The sequence below is a fragment of the Corvus moneduloides genome, chromosome 5 (assembly GCF_009650955.1).
Source record: "Corvus moneduloides isolate bCorMon1 chromosome 5, bCorMon1.pri, whole genome shotgun sequence".
NCBI lineage: Eukaryota > Metazoa > Chordata > Aves > Passeriformes > Corvidae > Corvus > Corvus moneduloides.
Window position 1 is genome coordinate 6,221,113 of NC_045480.1, and position 19,612 is coordinate 6,240,724.

At 45.2% G+C, this 19,612-nt stretch overlaps 1 protein-coding gene across 5 annotated transcripts in view; it reads left to right on the plus strand.

Annotated features, from left to right (window-relative positions):
* FGFRL1 (fibroblast growth factor receptor like 1) overlaps positions 1–19,182 on the plus strand; it is a 169,431-nt gene extending 150,249 nt beyond the window's left edge. For all 5 annotated transcript variants that reach the window (XM_032108907.1, XM_032108905.1, XM_032108906.1 and 2 more), the window contains 4 exons: positions 3,020–3,100; positions 7,860–8,144; positions 11,211–11,564; positions 14,383–19,182. In XM_032108907.1, coding sequence (XP_031964798.1) covers positions 3,020–3,100; positions 7,860–8,144; positions 11,211–11,564; positions 14,383–14,792 — 1,130 coding nt within the window. In that variant the 3' untranslated portion in view covers positions 14,793–19,182. The remainder of the gene's footprint in view (positions 1–3,019; positions 3,101–7,859; positions 8,145–11,210; positions 11,565–14,382) is intronic.
* Positions 19,183–19,612: the final 430 nt, after the last annotated feature.

Genomic DNA, 19,612 nt, shown 5'->3' on the forward strand with positions numbered 1-19,612 from the left:
CTTCAGGGAGTCCTCCCCAAAGGAGCTTCATCTGGGTGTCTCGAATAAACTCTTTTTCCTGCAGCTGTTGAGTGTGAGTTTGTTCAGATACAAGGAAGGTAGGAGCCCAGTTCAATGCACATTGCAGCTGGAAGGGTCTGCTGGAGCATCCCTCACCCCATGGGCAGCTCTGGGGATGGGAAGCAGCAGTTCTGCTCTACAAGAGTTTCCATGTTTATGGCATTTCCGCGCCTCAAGACTTCAGCTATTGTTGTTAACATTACCACATTCCCAACACAAGTGGAACAAGTTCCAGTGTATCTAAGCCAAGATGCCTCAATGCATGCAGTTATTTATTTCAGTCTTGCTCCTCCACCAAATCATCTATTCCATCAGCTCAGCATGGTAGCGTGTTATCCTGATCTGTTCCCCCCAAAATGTATTTTTCTGGGTTTGGTAGGTTTGCGATTTGTCAGGATAACAACTGATGATGCATCTTCAAAGGATCAAACGGATTCAGAGCGATTTTCCTTACATCAAAAGCTTGGCAGCAAGTCAAGGGGTGTGGAGTCCACAGTCAGTGGTTGTGTGTCAGCAGGAGGAGAGCACAGGGGCTGACTTACTGTAACGTGAGGCAGCAGGCAAGGGAGATACCCTGCTCTTTGTACATCAAACTGAGCAGAATTAAGGTATAATTGACAGAACATCACCACTTAAACGTCTTAACCACTTATATGATATTCAGCAGTTAACAGTGAACAGGAATCCTACATCTCTGACCACAGTTTTTCTTCTGCATTACCCAATACATTTTTCTAGTTATGATGAGGGATTTACTATGCTCTCTGTCAGACAGCATCCAAGAGTTCATTTGTGACACTATGGATATTTATGAGAAAAAACTGTGCAAGTGCCAGGAGATAGTCCATTTGGCATTTTGACTGAAAGGAGACTATGTCATATGCAAGCCATCGTGTATAATGTGTATTTTTGTATTCCCTGCATTTGGTTTGCCAAGGTTGTAAAAATAAACTTGCAAAGTGCAGCACATGGGGCACTGGTGTCCTCTGTAACACAGGCTGCAGGCAGAGCCTGGATGGTGCACTGGCACTCAGGCTCTGTGTGAGACTTGGTGTTTCCTGAGTGGGACCTGTTTCACCCTGCTGCCCTGTGGTTTGGGCTGGGAGGTGGCTGGGGCACCCAGGAAAGGCTCAGGGTGTCCAGCCATGGACCGAGGGTGGCGGGAGGTGGGCTGGGGCAGTCAGCTGGAGGAGCTGCTGAGGTATGAGCACAGCGCTGCTGCCTGGAAAATTTTCTTTTCCCCTCAAAGTGACAGCTGTACATAGCTTCAGGAGAAACGGTGCTGAAAGTAGCCAAAAGGAGAAGAGAGAAATCTCTCAGGGTCAAGGGGGGACAAACTCATGTGGCATTGCAGCCTCTCTGCTTAAGGGACAAGGCTAATGAGAGCAGAGCATCTGTTGGTATATAATGCCCTGTGCTGAAGAGATGGGATGATTTTCCAAAATAGCAGAACCTGGGGTGAGGATGGGGTTAAAGACACATTCTTCCCTCTCAAAGACTGCACACAAGTTTACACACTAAATACTGTTTTAAGCACAACCCAATTTGTAAAACAACCGTAAAGAAAAGTTCTACTATTTGTACCTTTTTGGGGGGGCGTACTTATATATAAGCTGAGATCAGTTTTTCCTCTCTGTTGCAGAGATTACAGAAATAATTTTCCTCTCTTTTGCTCACAAGACCTTTTTCTTGTGAGTTGTAGGAGTTGGGCATTTGGAGGGATTCCTTCCTTAAATCAGATGTTTCCACTTCTCTTTATTTCTTGGGGTTTTTTACACCATTGTGTTCCTCATTGAGGCAAACTTTTTCCCAGCCTTCACCTGACCTGTCTCTGAAAATCGAATTTCCCCCACTTCAGTGCACTTTAGCTAGGAGCTAAGGAGCTCTTGGTCGAGATTGTCACCTCAAATCTAGCTACCCTGTGGGGCTGTGCCACCTTGTAGAGCACAGAAGTAATCTTAGAAGACAATATATTTTGCTTTACCGTCATGTGAGGTTGGCCAGAGTGCCTCAGGTGGACCTCCCTCCTGGTGTGAGCCATTGCTATGTAAGAGGCTGCTCAGAGTTGAGCACTTGTACAGTAGAGGTCAAGCTGGAGGAGGAAAATCTTCACATCTGGGCGCTGCAGTGGTGCAAGGCCACCAGTATCAGCCAGGTTGTAAAATGAGGTTCAGGGCACTCTCCTGCTCCCTTGGCCCTCTTGGAGACCTCGTAGGTGGCCATATCATCATGGCAATTTGAGATGGGGGCTGCTGGAGAGATGGGGGTTTCACCTTGTGGAGATTTTTATTTCTCCAGGGCAGAGCTGAGATTTTGGTACTGCTGTGTAGTAGTGATATAGACAGCAAGAGTGATGAGGGACAAAGTGATGCCTTGATACAGGTGGATGGGTAGTCTTAATTCAAAAGAAATATCCACAAGCAGCTTTTAAAATCAATATTGTTTTTGCCAGCCGTAAATTTGCATTCAGTATCCTTTGAGAGCTCATTTGACCCCAGACCTGCTTGCTTTTCTGATTTTGTATGGAAGCTGAAGAGTGAATTAGTGGCCACAGTTGTACTGCTTGTGCTCTGTATGACTGATCATGTCTTCCCCCACCCCCTAGGTTTAATTATCTCTAATTTTGATTTATGCCATTATTTGCATAGATGGTACCACAGATGAGCTCCTCCTATGGAACAGCAACCTGTAGACATAAACAAAGAGGCTTTTGTCAGCTATTAATGGCAACATTGATTAAACTCCCATTGATTTGGTAGCCTGCCGAAACACTCTTAAAGCAGAAAACTAAGTTGTTCATTAAACTGGCCAGGATGTAGGTGCCAGGATGTGGGTGCCTACTGTATATTGAGTTTGTTTCAGCTGCATGGTGTCTCCAGCAGGAAATGCAAACTCCTGTTGTCATCCTGTTGTGCTGCAGGAGACCTTCTTAACATTTTCCCTTTCCTTTCCTTCACAGATGATGCCAGCTCAGGAAAGGACAGCCAGGTGCCTGAAGGCTCCAACGGAGAATATGAAGATCATTCTGGGAAGCAGTGGGGTAAGGAACAGTGTGTGTTTCGTGGTTTTCCTCAGTTCTTGGTTCAGTGCTGTTTCTCAGTTGCTGATGGAGAGGAAAGGCAGAGCGACTGGAGTGAGTTCTCCCTACATATGGTCAAATAATAAACAGTGTCAGCTGAATGTGTTGGTGTGAATGGATTCCATCCAAGGGTCCTGCAAAATGCAGCCTGTGGTTGGCCCTAGGGCCCCCTGCCATTTACCCCAGCATGGCTCTCCCTTGTATTTGTTTTTCTGGGCAGTGACTTTCTTTTGCATGTGCAGCTATTACAGCTTTCATAGACTCCCTATAAAAAGCATATTGACTTTTACAGCAATATTTCCAAAAGTCTTCAGTGCCAACATAACATTCTCCAACTGAGGGCAAATGGGAGGTCTGACTTCACTTCAGGAGAATTAGCACTAAGCCAAGATGAGTATTTTTTAAGATCACCCTCTCTTTTAGACACCTGCCTGAACTTCTCCAAGCCCTGGACTGTTCAGGCAGAAGATTCTGTTGCTGTTACAGAGCTTTGGGGAACTGCTAAAATCTCACTTGGAACAGGCTCTGAATCACCACAGGGCTGGCAGGCCCAGTTTGGTCCAAGCACTCCATGAAGGACAAAAAGTTGTCAGTGTGATGCCAAACAGCTTTTGGCCATTGCTGACAGGGTGTGATGTGAGTTTTTGAGCTCAGTGGATGAAGCACAGCATTTCCATTTTGCTTGTGCAGTACATCCCTCTTTAGTTTTAAAATACAGAGATGTCTTTGTACCATATTTGTGGCCAGGGAAAGCCTCACAGCAGTGGTAGGGGTGGAACTTGACAGGTTTTTGCCATATGAGTCCCCACCACTTAAGCTGAGGCCAGTTTTCTTCAGGAGCTGACAAACAAGGGATGTGATGTGCTGTGGTGTAGTCCAGGCTACACTTGAATTACATAGCTGGGCATGGGGCAGCGATAGGGGATACACATCATAAAGTCACCCCGAGACATTATCTCAGACTGAGCTTGTCTGGGGAGAAAAGGTAACCTCCACTCATTCTGGAAAGGGATGACAACATTTTAGAGCTGGAGGAAGGGTGTCTTAGATGAACTACAGGTCAGGAGTACTTTGGGAGGGGTTCAGCAGCTAGTACAAAGCTGCCATCTCTCCACTCTTCATTACCATGGTGCTCCTGGTAGAGCTGCTGGATGATAGATCAGTACGATGACACAACAGTTGTATTACAAAGAAAAGATGTAAGCCCTACTAAAATGGTTAGGCACTGACAATCTTGTATCAGACCGTGTCTTACTCTGTGCTGCCCTGGCCCCGTCCTTTGTGCTGCGAGTGTTCCTGAACCTCTGCTTTTTCCCCGTCCCTCCTCCTCTCCTCTCCCTAAGCAGAGAAGTGCCTGGGGCTGGCCATGCACCCACCTAAACCCTTTCCATCCAGCACTATTCACCAGTAAATTGCTGGTGTGAGCTGGTGTGGAGGGAGGGTCAGTGTGTGACTGTACGTCACTGGAGGATGATGGGTGAAAATGCAGTTTGTGTTGTCACAGTCCTGGGCCCTGGAGAAGTGTGAGAGGAGAAGAGTGGTAAAAAAAAATCTCTTCTTTGCTTTCTATCTACCTGGGGAAAGCAGGGAACTGATGTGGGGAAAGATAGATACCCCCATCCATGTCTTCCCACAACTGACTGAGCTCTTAACTGGACTTGAAAGTATTTCAATACTTACTCCTATTGTGATTCTTTTTTTGTAATTATCACGAAAGCCGGAAGTGGTAGTGACTGTCACTATGTGAAGGTAATGGTGGTAGATGACAGAAGACAACATTTTTCATATAATCACCTCACTTTGTATGAGAAACGTCTAACAGAAGCCTTAGGGACTGATCCATGCCTCTCAAGGTGTCCCACAGAGAGAGGAGACCGCTGAATTCCTTCGCAGGTCTTTGTGCTGACAGACTTCCGTTGTATTTAATTTTCATTAGCTTTGAATAAATCATCATGGTAAACAGCATTTCAGCCAGGAGCCCGTACACAACACTGTCTCTTTGTCCCCATCCACTTGTGTTTTCCCTTGTTCTTGAGTGTGACATAATTTATACTGTACAAATGTGTGGTTCATGTTTATGAAGCAAATGCCAAGTGATGTGGAGGAGAACAAGCATGTGAATAACAGAAGCACTTTGTAATGGCATTTGCTGGCACTCCAACAAGCAAAACTGTAAATGGTACAGATTTGGGGACAGACATTTAGCATCAACTCAAAAGAGATCTTTTCTGCCTGTCTCTCACAGTGCTGCTTCTCCTCTTTGTGCTTGCTGGGTCTCTTTTTCTCTCTAATGTGTGTGTGCCTCTCTCTTTCTCCTGTTTTGTTAACTGGCTTTTCTAAACTTGTCCAATTCAGGCTTTTGTCAAGGAAACATTCAGGACTGTGTAAATGGGATCTGGTTTCAGCATATTGCACACAGCCTGGAGTAGCTTTTGAGACCACATAATCACTTAACCTTTTTTAAACAGAGAAAGAAAGAAAGAAAGCCAGAAGAGCCAGAGAAGTGTAGCTTTACCTGTAGTTTGGTATGTATTTGGGCAACCATGTACGAGGAGTGAATGCAAAACTCCAGACGGACTCATGGGAGTCACAGTGGGAGGAAAACCAGAAATGTTAAAGACTTGCATTTTTGAGTGGAAAGAGTTTCTGTCTTACAATGCCCTTACTGAGCAGGGATTCCACCGAGTCCTTCCGAGAGCTCAGAGTCACTCATTATCTTTTCAGTCTGCTGGGGAAGTGCGACTGTCCTGGCTCCATCTTGCTCTTCGGTATGTTAGTCCCAGCTCAGGAATCCTATCCATGAGGATCTCCCCTCTACTTGGACCTGGAGTTCCTGGTCTCAGAGTCAATTACTGCCATATTAGAGAGTAACTGTTCAGACCCATTGCATGGCTGATTGCTGACCTCTCCATGAGCCTTGCAGACATTTTCTCAATTTCCACAATGACAGCCCTTATCAGCACGTCTCCCTCGGCTCAGACTGAAATTTGGGATGTCGTTGCCCACAGTGTTCAGCTCTGACAGGGTTCATTGTCAGGGAGGGGGATTGTCTTTGCTGTGAGGGGGCCTCCTGCAGCAGACCCCAAAGGGAACACCCAGCAATTCAGGCACCACGACCTGTGCAGGGGGTTAGTATGTCACACTTGCTGCTCAGCTGTCACGGCAAAGACTTCCAGTGCCGGAGTTACTCCGGTTCATTGGATTACACATGAAAGCCTCTGCATGGAGAGCAAAGCATTTCTGAGCAGGAGTTTGAAATAACATGGAATGGCTGGGACCCAAAATGACAGCCATGGGGGCAAGGGAAGGCTGTGGAGACAGATGGTTTCCCCTATGGAGAAGCACTCTGCAGAGAGGGGTATGCCAAAGGGTGTCCTCTTCCAAGAGGGAGGGATGTTGGCCAAGGCTGCAGGGGAGTGAGGACTAAGAGATACGCAGAAGGCGATGGCTGCCATTCCCCAGTGCTTGGAGACAGGAAGCTGCAGACCAGCCTCTTCCATTCAGGAAAGCTCCGCTATAATGCACATCCCAGAGCTTCTGGCCCTCAGCCCTGGGCAGCAGGGCTGGCTGTCAAGCAGAGAGTCCCACCAGGCCATCCTGTAGCTGCCCAAGGAATCCCTAGAAGTGCTTAAAAAGCATGTAGATGTGCTGCTTAGGGACATGGTTTAGTGGTGGAGCTGGCAGTGCTAGATTAATGGTTGAACTCAGTGATCTTAGAAGTCTTTTCCAACTTCAACAATTCTATGATGGGCTTGGTTAGAAGTGTCCCTGGACTAGCACTGTGTAGTTAAAGTAACTGTGAGAAATTTGTCATGTCTTTTAAATTCTTCATTAAATTTCAGATTTTACCAGGTGAGAGCCTTGCATTTCTCTAAGTTTCTTGTCTCTGCTCTTAGAAATATTGGTGATTTCTTTGCTAAGACAAGATGACTGCCTTAACCCATGCTTCTGTTCACCAGCAGCTATTGCTTCAGATTCTCCAGTTTTGGGATGGACTGGCATGGGGTATCCTCTAATAACAAACTCATAGAGTTTTACTGGATCTTTCCATTTCTTTGTTTGCTTCTTTGGACCGTTCAGCTTGAAGGCTTTGTAAACTGGAGCTGAATGAATTGTATACATTTAAGTTCAGATCAACGTACAGAAGTCTGTCACGCTTCTAAGACTTTCCTACATATTGAAAAGATGCTGACTCTTCTTAAGTCCCAGTAAAGCCACTGAGAACTAAGGGGCAAAACATCTTCAGAAAATGAAGCTTCATGTGACAAGCAAAAAATTGAGAAAATGGTCAGCATGACAGGAATCTGAGTTGTTTTCCTTTGGTCTTGGCTAAGGACTTTGTGGAATATGGTAACAATTACAGTGTGATTATGGGGCTGCATTTTGCCTTCAGCTGCAATAGCGTGATTTTGGTGTTATTTTGTGAGATGGTCTGGTGCAATTGCCTTACAGACACAGAAATTCTGGGGTTGTGCCATGCAGAAGGTTAGTGCAGTGGCCAGAGCAGTCCAGTAGACATTCAGATGCATCAGGCTGGGTGGTGAATCCCTTCTAAGGAAAACAGTTTGAGCTGATATGAGGGAGAGTGATACGCTGGTATGTACAGGGCTGGTATGTACAGGGCTGCCTCTCAGGCAAATTTGGCCATAAGACTTGACAATAGTTTCCTTCTTTGCTCGTGTCCTGTGCTCACCACAGTCTGTTCTGATGCCTTTTGCAGCCCGGCCCAGGTTCACTCAGCCTACCAAGATGAGACGGAGAGTGATCGCCCGCCCCGTTGGCAGCTCCATCCGCCTCAAGTGCGTGGCCAGCGGCAACCCCAGGCCTGACATCACATGGCTGAAGGACAACAAGCCCCTCACTCCCCAGGAGATTGGGGAGAACAAGAAGAAGAAGTGGACGTTGAACCTGAAGAACCTGAAGCCGGAGGACAGCGGGAAGTACACCTGCCGGGTGTTTAACAAAGTTGGAGAAATCAATGCAACGTACAAAGTTGAAGTGATCCGTAAGTGCAGCCTCTGGGAGGGAGAGCAGAGAGGGGCCTTGGAGAAGGGGGCTGGCTCTGTCAAAGCAGTGCAATGGCAAGGGTGCAGTGTTGATAGCTGGACACGGAAATGGGGAAGTGCTAAAAACATCAGAGAGGAACATTACTGAAATGAACCTGAAACCTGGGCAAGACAGAGTAGCAACAAGACCATTTAGGAGCTGAAATGAGGACAGGTACTTGGGAAACAATCATCTCCACAGGCACTTGCATGGTGGAAGTTCACCATTGCCCAGTTCAGTCTTCTACAGGAGAGTCAGTTCCAGGACAGACTGAGAACTAACAGAGAAAGCCCTTTCAAGTACATGGAGTGGGGGGGGAATATCTAGGATAGCCCAGATTATTATGTCAGAATGGCTGAAACCAGTCAATTCAAAATTTAATCCAGAAGTCCCCCAACAGAATTAGCAGAAATCTTATGTCTAGAGTGACTGGCCAGACAAGGCTTTAGGGCCAGATTCTAAAAAACATTTGGCCATATGAAGGTCCAAGCAGGTACAAATAAGTTACTAAAAAAAAGCCCAAAACACCCGCTAGGGTCTTGTCTGTATCTTTAGATGCCTACATAGCTTTAAAGATTCAGTCCTTAGAAGATGAGCTGTGGGGGATTGCCCTCCATTGTGGTGAGGTAAATTGCTCTTCTTACTATCTAGCTATTCTGATTCTTGCTCTCTAATCTCCTGTTTCTCCTATTATTGCTGAGGATAATTATACTCAAATCCTTCCTAAGTTTACCAGAGAAGAGGTCTTATTCTTAAATCACTGTGCTTTGCCTATGACATCATCATAAGTTGTCATGGACTGATTACAGAGTAGCCAACTCAAGAAAGAGGAGAAGATGAGCTGAGTGGAGGGAAGATTGAATAGCCTTCATTAATGAGGAGCAGGGGCATGGAGGGCTATTTCCAGCCACTTGGAAAGCATGTTGTTTGTCTCTGCATACATTTTAGTATGAGAAAGTTTATCCCAGTGTGAAAGATGGTTCTTAAAGGTAAAGATCTGTTCTCTGATAAGTCCTTTCTCTAGAATCACAGGAATTAAAAGCACATGTGGGAAGCTCTGTTGGGCTCTGAAGGCACAAACCTGCTGGACATCTGGGATTGATAAAGATGCAGCTGTGTGGAGACAGTAAAAACATGTGTTTACACTAAAACCAGGAGCAGAGGCAGGGAAATGAATCAAGCCCCATCCTAATGGCAGCTGTGGCATTTTCACTTCATCAAAACCAGACAGCACCAGGAACAAACCCCTTTCTGTGTCCCTGTTTATCTTGGTTTTTATCAACTTAGAGATGTATGTAACCTTTGTTTTCATTAGCTTTTGCTGGCTAGGAGTGAAAACAGTAACCAAAGCTGGAACTAGAGTCAAGGAGATAAGGGCATTAAGCAGTTTTCAGACATCTTTCTATTTTTAACATCATTCTGTGGAGCATTACAGGTTTTATTCAATTTCCTCCTTCCCCCCTCCCTGAGCCTTCCCTCCTAAGTCCTGCTTTTCTGAGTCTCAGTCTCCCCGGCTGCGATTGCTGCTCACAGTCCCAAGGCAAAGCCTACAGGGACTACTGCGGTATTTTTGTTTCCCAAGCACATCTTTAGAGCCCTCCTTATCCCGAGTTTTTGAAAGAGGGTCCATTGTTCCATCCTCTCATTCCAAAGCCAGTGCTGGTGGGAGCTGTTTTGTTATGTGCTCAATCCAACAGTGTTTGCCATCAAAAGGAGTTGATGATTGCCAGCAGTTACCACCCACTGTGATACCATAATTTCTCCTGTGCCTAGGATAGAGGTTTGCAGTACCTCCTTGTCTGGAAACTGTGACTGATTTATCTGATCCTAACACTAAAAAAAAAAAATCCAAACATTCCTCAGAATGAGGCATACATTTTTCCTTTCACTTTATGTGGTTCTGACACAACCTTAGACTTATGATCATGCTGGAAAGAATGGCCTTGTGAAGTTCTTCAGTTTGATTTCCTTTCCCTCCATCTCGTTCCCTGCCTTACCTGAGGCTTGAGGCAAAAATAATTTGTGAAAAAGGAAAGATTTTGTTACTGGCTAGAAAAGCCAAAGCGTTCTGAGCTCATCCTCCACAAAAAATTTTCTCCATAGTGAGTGTGGTGATGGTTATACCAAAGAAAGGAATGATAAAAGCAGGGAGGTGAGGATGAAGTTAAAGTCTTCCTTGCTGGTAGTGCCTGTGGTCTCAGCTCTTCCAGCAGTTGGTGACATGGCATAGGATTACTTCCAATAGAGTTTGGTCCCCATGAACAACTACCAGGCCCAGGTTGAGAGGTGACAGGTATCTTCTGAAGGACTTTCAGACCAAAGATGAGAATATCCATGGCCTGCCATAGTCTGTGAAAGAAGGGGTCTTTTCCCATCAGATTTTGTCTGTCCATAGGGAACATTTGAGGCGGCCAAAGGAAGAAAGAGTATGTCTCACCCCACCCCTCACTATCCCCAAACTGGGGGTAGCCACAGTAGTTCTGGTGTGGGTTCTTAATAGATAAGTATTTGTAAATAATCTGGTAAAAACCTGAGGTTGTGTCTGAGAACACATAAAGGCTCTCTCTTGGAGCCTGTAAATGGACATGTAAAGGTCATGGTTGTAAGAGACACACTATCACAGAATCACAGGTAGGAGAGTTGTTCAGTGTGCAGAAGAGAGGAATGAAGAAAATCTTCCAAAATATAAGGGCTCAGAGGGAAACCATACATTACTCCAGTTCTGATGCAGGTAGAAAAGGAACTTCCTTGTAAACAGAAAGATTCAGGCTGAGCATGAGAACACACTTGCTAAACCTCAGACAGTGGAGGAGTTGTCTGGAGAGACTGGAGAGCATATACCATTGGAGGCTTTGGCAGAGGCTGGGCAAATGTTTGCAGAAATCTCAGCCTGCCTTGGGGCAGGGAGTTGGGCTAGACTATGATTTTGCATCCCTCCTACACCTTTTTCCTATGTTTCTGCAATTGCAAGTTACTGAGATTGGCAAACACCTTTCCCCATGGAGCTCCCTGTGTTTCTGTGCAGAGAGGACAAGGTCCAAGCCCATCCTGACAGGGACACACCCTGTCAACACGACGGTGGACTATGGTGGGACCACATCCTTCCAGTGCAAAGTGCGCAGCGACGTCAAACCCGTCATCCAGTGGCTGAAGAGGGTGGAGTACGGCACGGAGAGCAAGTACAACTCCACCATCGATGTCGGGGGGCAGAAGTTCGTCGTGCTGCCCACAGGGGAGGTCTGGTCCCGCCCAGATGGTTCCTACCTGAACAAACTGATGATTACTCGAGCCAAGGAGGAGGATGCAGGGATGTACATTTGCCTCGGGGCAAACACCATGGGCTACAGCTTCCGCAGTGCTTTTCTCACAGTCCTGCCAGGTGAGTTGTGACATTTTCCTGCATCTGTACCACTGTCTGCATCATGGTGTTTAATTATTCAACTACTGATGCCCATTGGCTCCCTGGCCCTCTGTGGTGCTGTGCGATTTAGGCTAGCCCAGTTCCGATAAGAAAGAATGGGGGACAAAATCAGCCCTGATTTAAATTAGTCCCTGCTGAAATCCTGTTGATGATATTTCCTCTTCTCCCTTCCTGGGGAATAATCACAGAATCACGGAATGGGTCAGGTTGGAAGGAACCACAGCAGGTCATCTGGTCCAACCTCCCTGCTCAAGCAGAGTCAGTCCAGAGCACGTGGCACAGGATGGTTCTGGAATATCTCCAGTGAGGGAGACTCCAAACCCTCTCTGGGCAATCTGTTCAGTGCTCAGTTACTGCACAATAAAGAAGTTCTTCCTCATGTTCAGGTGGAACTTCCTGGGCATCATTTTCTGCCCTTTCTTCTTGTCCTTTGCTTGGCATCATGGAGCAGAGCCTGCTCTTGACACCTCCCTGCAGATACTTATAGACATTGATGAGGTCCCCTCTCAGTTATCCAGGTGAAATAAATTGAATTATCTGCTCCTGTATGAAAGAGGATCAAGCTGGGAAAGGATACTGCAGTTTCAGACACTAAATCACTTCAGTGGTAGGCTGCAGGATGGGAGAGGGGAACTGAATAGCAGCATAGTTTGCAACCTCATTCCCTAACATTTCCCCTTTCTCTTGCCCTTATTTATATTGATTTTACTGGTAAAAGGAAACAATGATGCAGGCCCATAAAATGAGAGAAGAATAAAAACTGTCCGGGTCACAAGGAAATGAAATGAATGAGTGTGAAAACCAGAATGATTGATTAGTTAAATTCTTACCCAATGGTCCCCTGGGGCCCCAGTACCAAACTCACAGCTGCTGCCTTCTCTCCCCAGACCTCAGAGCTGGTGGCCACATCCAACTGAGACTGTATCAAATGTGTTTCAGACACACTATCCTTGCCTGGTCGTTTTCTCCTTTGTCTTCTGACTACGCAGTTCTACCCCGATAAATATTTTGGATTTAGGACTATACTCTGTCAATACCAAGGGAAAACTGCATGGGTGGGATATAACTTAAAGCCTCTGGGAGTTTCTGACCTATGAGAGTCTCATCCAGCTCCCACTGAAATCAGGGGGAGAGTTTCCATGGATTTAAATGGGACTGTAATGAGGCTTCATGCCAGAGCCAGAGCCTGCAGGCCTGTTGTTATTAGCAGTGATGGAGAAGGAGAACCCAGCTTGCCCTAAGATGCAAAGGTGAGGCTGTAAAGCCATGAGTTAAAAAAGACCATTTGGTTTGTAAATCTACCAGATTTGACATAGACAGTTCTGAGGAACATGGACGAATATCAAAATGCTTTTGCTTCAGCCCAACATAGGATTTCTACCAACCGACATGAAGGCTTCTGTTTTCGTGGTCAGCTGATGGGTCAGTTCTCTGATCCTGTCATGTTTTTAACAGGGGGCTGGACCAGACTCCCCTTACAGCCTAAACTATTCTGTAATTTCCAGTGTTGGTGAATCAAAATTTCGTCTGTTGAGGTCAAAGTATAGGTCCTCCTAACTTCAAAGAGACCACATGGTATGTATTTAACATTTCAAACTACCCATAGGATTATTTGTCAAGGAGAGAAAAAGACATTAGTGTCTTAAAGAAATTTATCTTGAAAGTTAAGTGATACATGTTTGAATATAGCATATTGAATGATTTGGATAGCCTGTGGTTCTTGAAGTTTCTGGGGGGTCTCCCTGCCAGCTGAATTCTGTACCTGGGTGTGTTTCAAGGCATTGGATATTCCAGCTGGTAGCTATCTAGACAAGGATTTTCATAGCTAGAATCCTACCCCAGGACTCCTTTTGGGTCTATAACTCAGGAGATCAGGCTGAGAAACTGGAGTGGCTATCCAGGGATGTACAGACTGCTGACAGCAGAGAGATAAAGGAGGAGGTGGTTGTGAAAGATGATGTCTAAAGCATCTTATCTCCTCCAGTAGCTGAATTTATTGCCCTTGAAAAGCCAACAGCAGCTTCAAAGAGTCTGGTGGTGGTAGAGCCCATTTGGTGTAAGAAGTTGGGGACACACTTCAGTGCTGAGTGAACTTGCAGTTCTCTATGCCTTGGGAACCAAGAGGGGCCACCAGCTCACCTACATTTTTCCCATCCTTCAGCCTTCCTCCCACACAAGAAACCACACACGAAACTCAAAAGACAACACCTCCAAAACCCCACATTCATTCTCCCTGCCATGGTGGAGCATTGTTGGGTAGCTCCAGGATTGTTGGACAGGATTGCTAGAGAGTGTCTGAAGCCCTTGCAGGCAGAGCTACATGTGGCAGAGGTGGGTGGCCAGAGTGCTGTGGCTCTGTGCAACCTGATTGTGCCTCCTGGGCTGCTGACAGTGAGGTTTTACTGACGTGTCCTGTGTTGTGTCCTTCAGTCTGGGCAGCAAAGCCCACTCCGTAACAGAGTGAGTGTTAGGAAACTCTCTCAGGCTGGCTCTAGTGTGCATCCATTAAAGTTTGGATAAGAGAGTTATAAAATTCCCCAAAGACTCCCCTCCTGACCCCTAAACCAGAGAAAATGAGTTGCTTGTCCTTCCAGGAGCTCTGAAAGGCAGAGCAGTTACCAAACATCATGTGCTGGCTTGATTTCTCCCTTGTTACTTGGTCTGGCAGGGTTACCAGACAGCCTGTACAACAGCCAGCCCGTGTGACATCTGTTTTGAATCCACTTTGCCTGCATTTAATTAACTCTTTCTGTCTCTCTCCTGCCACCATGTCCAGATCCCAAGCCTCCCAGTGCACCTGTGCCCCCTTCCTCTGCCAGCAGCCTGCCCTGGCCTGTGATCATCGGCATCCCTGCTGGAGCTGTCTTCATCTTTGGGACGATCCTGCTGTGGCTGTGCCAGTCCAAGAAGAAGCCCTGCTCCCCTCCTGCTGCTGCCCCTGTGCACCGGCCGCAGCCCCGGGACAGGATCTGTGTCTCCCAGGTCCCCGACAAGGACTGCATCTCCTCCATAAACTACGAGGAATACGTTGCCCAGCAGCAGCATTTACTGTCCCAGGGGCCTGCCCTGGCCCCTGCCATGGCCTCCAAAATGTACCCAAAGATCTACACGGACATCCACACCCACACCCACTCACACGTGGAGGGCAAAGTGCACCAGCACCAACACATCCAGTACCAGTGCTAAGGGTTGGCCCCGTGTACTGTGGCTCATCTGGGCTTTTCCTTGTGGTACCTCAGCAGAGACTGCTCCGAGTCAGCTTGCACTGCCAGCAACAGGCAAAGCAGACAGAAAAGATTATATATGTAATTTTAAATATATATATACATATATATATGATTGTATATGCGTGTGTGTATGTGTGTATATATATATGTGTATATATCTATATCTATCTATATAAATATATATATAATAGAGAAAGAGAGAGAAAAGAGTTGTTTTTTTTTTTAATTATTGCAATCAGGATGTAGTCAAGGAATAATGAAGGATCTCCGAGTCACAGCAGAGAGGAAGCTATCTCCAGCAGCAGAGCCTTCCTGGATATTTTAATCAAAGTGGCAACAAGTGAGATGGGACACAGGGATGTGAACCACCACCTCCTTCCTTGTGTTACTGAAAGGAGCAGGTAGAGCAAGAGGTGTGTGTGGTACTTTTCTGGATGGGCACAGCTGTTCCTATGCCTGCTGTGCTTCATTTGCTTTGGTGGGAAGCCCCCAGACCTGTCCTGCTCCAAGTGGCTTGAGCTCTGATGTACTTGAGCATTAGTGCCAAAGCACCGGGAGACGTAACCCATTCATCTCTTCCAGGGAAAAGAAATAACACAAGAGAGTCTGGAAAAATTAATTTCTGTTCACAAGGTGAAATGCCAGGTGCTTCTCAGTCGTGTTCATCACAATCAACTAACCAAGCTGGTTGGTTCAATTTCTGCAAGGTGAAGGCATGTTGTTTCGCATGGGATGTTCTGCAGATCAGCTCCACTCCCCTGGTCCTAGGACTCAGTGCTGCTGCCAGGAAAAAGGAAAAGAAGGAAAGAGGGACATTGTACAGAACAGCTTTATATTTATATTTAAGAAATAATAATAATTAATAAAAATAATAATTGAACTGCTGATGGTGAAGAAAGCAAAACACACTGTCCTTCTCTGATGGCTTACAGTGACAAGCTACTGGATTTTCTGCATCAATGCAAAATACATGAAAGCATTAGAAAAAAAAGTAAGAAGCAAAGAGAATGAAATAATCTTGTAGGAAAACAATGCATTTGAGAAATATCCACCTAGGTTGTGTGTGGTTGTTCCCTCCCCTCAGATATCCTTTTGGATAAAACATTGCAGTTCAAACAACAGTAAAAGCGGAAAGAAGAGAAAATAAATAAGGACTGTATTAAATACCTATATGGACTGGGAATGAATCCAATTGCAAAATATAAAACCTTTGTAATTCTATATAGATTTTAAACAGAAGTCATGTATATTTAATTTATTTTGTTAAACAAGAAAAAAAAATGTATGATATTTTCCTCAAAACAGGCATTTCTATACGTATTTTTGATCAAAGAAAATAAAGATTTTTTTTTTCAGGTTCTGTAGATGCCATGCTCAGAACACACTTGTTGTAGCTTGTGACCAACTGTGCTTCTAACCTGGAGGCCACCTGTCTCTATGCCTTTTCACACTAGCCAGGTGTCATCTCCTGTCACCTCAGGTGCTGCTGTACCATCCTGTCCATCAGAAACTGACCTTTTCCACTGTCTGTATTCTGACTGTGAGGGTCTGCAGTGGCCAGGTCTCTTCTCATGGACCCCAACCATCTTCAGTAGCAGAGTTCTCTGCTCACAGGGAAAGCTGTTTCACTATGCATTTCGGGGAGGGACGTGGGGAGGATCTTCCATTAGATTTTTAAGCACAAACCTGCAGTGGTTTGTCGGCTTGTTTGTTTGTTGGTTTTTTAAAGAAAATTTTGTAAATCAAAGCATAATAATTTGTGAGGCTGTAAAAGGAGCTTTGGCCTCAGGGTGCTTGGAGGGGAAATCATGAAATGTAGGTGAAACGCTTAATTTGTAACTGCAGCTGCTTTAGGAGCCAGTGGAGGGTGAGCTGGGCACAGTGAGGAGAGAACACAGGAGCTGCTCCCCTTCAGGGGGGCTTGAACCTTCCTTCTGCTGCACACTATGGAGAGGCACCCAGCTCTTCAGGAGCCAAAATTTTCTTCGGAGAAGGCGGGTTTAGCAGTGTTGGCAACTGTTTCTCTTCTTTACATTTAGAGTTTGATGGTTTCAAAAAAAAAAAAAAAAAAGGAAAATTTGAAACGCTAATTCTTAAGTTTGGAGTTACTTCCTTCTGAAGCCTGTTCCATTAAAGAGATCCTCACCAAACCAGCTCTCCATTTAAAAGTGAGATACTTTATTTAATCTGAAACAAAGCTGTGCTTTAGGCTTTGCTTTTCTCTGAACATTTCTGAAGGTATTTGCTGTGTGTTGACCTGCAGTGATTTTTTTCTGGTGGTTTGTTTGAATCACCAGCAAACCAAACAGTTCCCTGTTTGCTCAGCCATGGTGCTGTGAGATGGGGCCCCAATTCAGTGAAACATGTCAGCTCCTGCTTGCTTCACCAATACATTCTGCTCCAAAAAGTCCCTTTCTTGCCTTAAGAGTATATTATCCATGTAATAACCCCTAGAGGAAGACCATCCCTCATGATAGTCCTCCTGTAGAGGTTGTAGTAAAGCAACCCATTGATAAGTAGTATTTTTCAGCAGGACAGTTAAGCTAAACTTTGTTAACAAAACTTTATGAAATCCCTAAAATTCAGATTAAAGATATCTTCATATGCATCCTCTCAGCTTCAGGGAGAGCTGAGAGGAGCTTAAATGTGAGCACTTATACAAGTCATGGATATAAGGCATGATTTAGGCAGGAGTTCTTAATGGCTGTAGTATACTGAGTCATTTCATTTAAAAAATTAAATATGCCTCTATACAGTAAGGGCATCACCTTTATTTCAAGAAGACAGTATGTTTCCATGAGAGATACTAAGGGCTACATCTCATATCTTGTGCCTATGAGAAGCTACTTACTACATCATAATGTCCCAAACTCCTGCACATTCCAGCAGCATTAGGGGCATGGCAAAGGGCAGGATTCCCCTGTATGCCCGTGGCCTTTCTCTGCTCTCTGGGCCAGTGTTGCAGCAAGGAGACACTTCTAACCCGTGCTCTGTGAGTGGTACTGACACCAGCTTCAGAGGTGGAGGTGAACTGGGTTTGTGTGGTTCAGCCCTAGGCAAACCCTGAGGGATTTTCTAATGGCACCAGTTCAAGTGGCAGCTCTGTGTCTGAGCCTCAGAGAGAGTTAAGCACTCCTGCATTTCCCATACAGCACAGAATTCCAGGCTGTGCGTAACACTCTCCACCAGTGCCTTCTGCCCTTTGTGACCCAGCTGCATAGTGCTGGATCATGCAGTCAAAAACTTTATATTTTGCCAGATGGCTCAAGTGGAAGGAGTGTCTTCTTCCAGCTCTTTAAAGCTCCTGAATTAAAGATAAATCTCTAGTGCTGCTGACAGAGCTCTCCAAAGGCAAATGTTGCATTAAACTACCCATCGTGGATGATGCATCATCGCAGGGCAGCTGCAGCTCTCAGCCATGGCACTGAGAAGGCAGCTCTGGTTTTGGATGCACCATGAAAGATGCTATAAAGGTCTTGATTTGCAGAAAGCATGGGGATTTCATCCTGCCTCGGGTATCTGCTCCATCTTGAGCACCAAAAATGGTGTGAAACTTCCCCCCAGGAAAATACCATCCTATGCCCTGTTCAGGAGGGGCTGTCTTTTTTGTCTGGGCCTTGCACTGGCTGGCTGTGCCTGGATGGATTTCACATTTTTGGGGAATTCTTTTTCCTTCACAGGGTACCTGCAAGCACTCTTCTGAGTCACTCTGTCCCAAGCCCTACTGCATGCCATTGAATTTTAGGGCTTGATTGTGCTTTGCATATATCGCAAAGTCTCCCGTAGTTTAAATAAATTCAACCAGGTCATGCTTGTGTATGAATATGGTTTTTATTCAGTGGGAAAAGATTTGGATACATCTTCATTCCTGAATAGAGGGTGTTCAAAGAAAACCATTGTCTTGTTGGTAGTAACTGACCCTATGTTGAACACAGAAGATTTTTTATGTGTTTGTATACATATGCATATAGGCATATAGATGTACATGCCAGACTGTGATACCGAAGGCAGTTGTACTTTTAAAACCTTGGAGCTTCAAAGATCAAAGGAATTTTGGGCTTAATACCCACTATCTTTGTTGATTTTATTTGCATTACAGATCAAACATGGCTTTACCTGCCAGTTTGTGCATGGCATTTTTAAACTTTGTATGGACAATCTTTATGTGGTCGGTCCCTTTCGAACTGAAAACTTATCAGACATTGAAGATAACAAGTGTTCTGTGGTTTTCAATTGGTGACAAATACAGTAACTGAACACATCAAAGGAGACAGAATGGCACAGTGTGTCTGTGGCTTTGTAATAAAAGTTGCAGAAAAAAAAGGAATAAAAGCCTGGAATTGTGTTAATATATGTTAGAGTTCTGTGTTTTGGAGGGAAGGATGGCTCTGTGTGGGTGGGTGTGTGTGTTAGCACACATCAGGAGTGCGTGCTGGCAGGACAAAGCAGACATTATTGTAAAGGTACCTGTGTGCCACAGCTTGGTCCGATATTTTGTGTGGGTTCTGTGCATCTGGCAGACACATTATTTTTTTAATGGTTTGGGAAAGGTTTCTGGTTTTTAGTGAAAAAGGGCAGTTTTTAATCTGTTCATTTCTAGAGCCAAATACTGTAACTGCACTAGGAGCCAAATTTTAATTAGCAAGATGAAATTTTGGAGTACCTGGAGTAGAGGAGGGATTTCAAGGTCAAACTCAGCACCTTTTTTGAGGCAGACCTGTGAGTATCTCACTACTCACTCCAGAGGCAGCAAATGTCCAAGCTGTGACATCTTAAGTT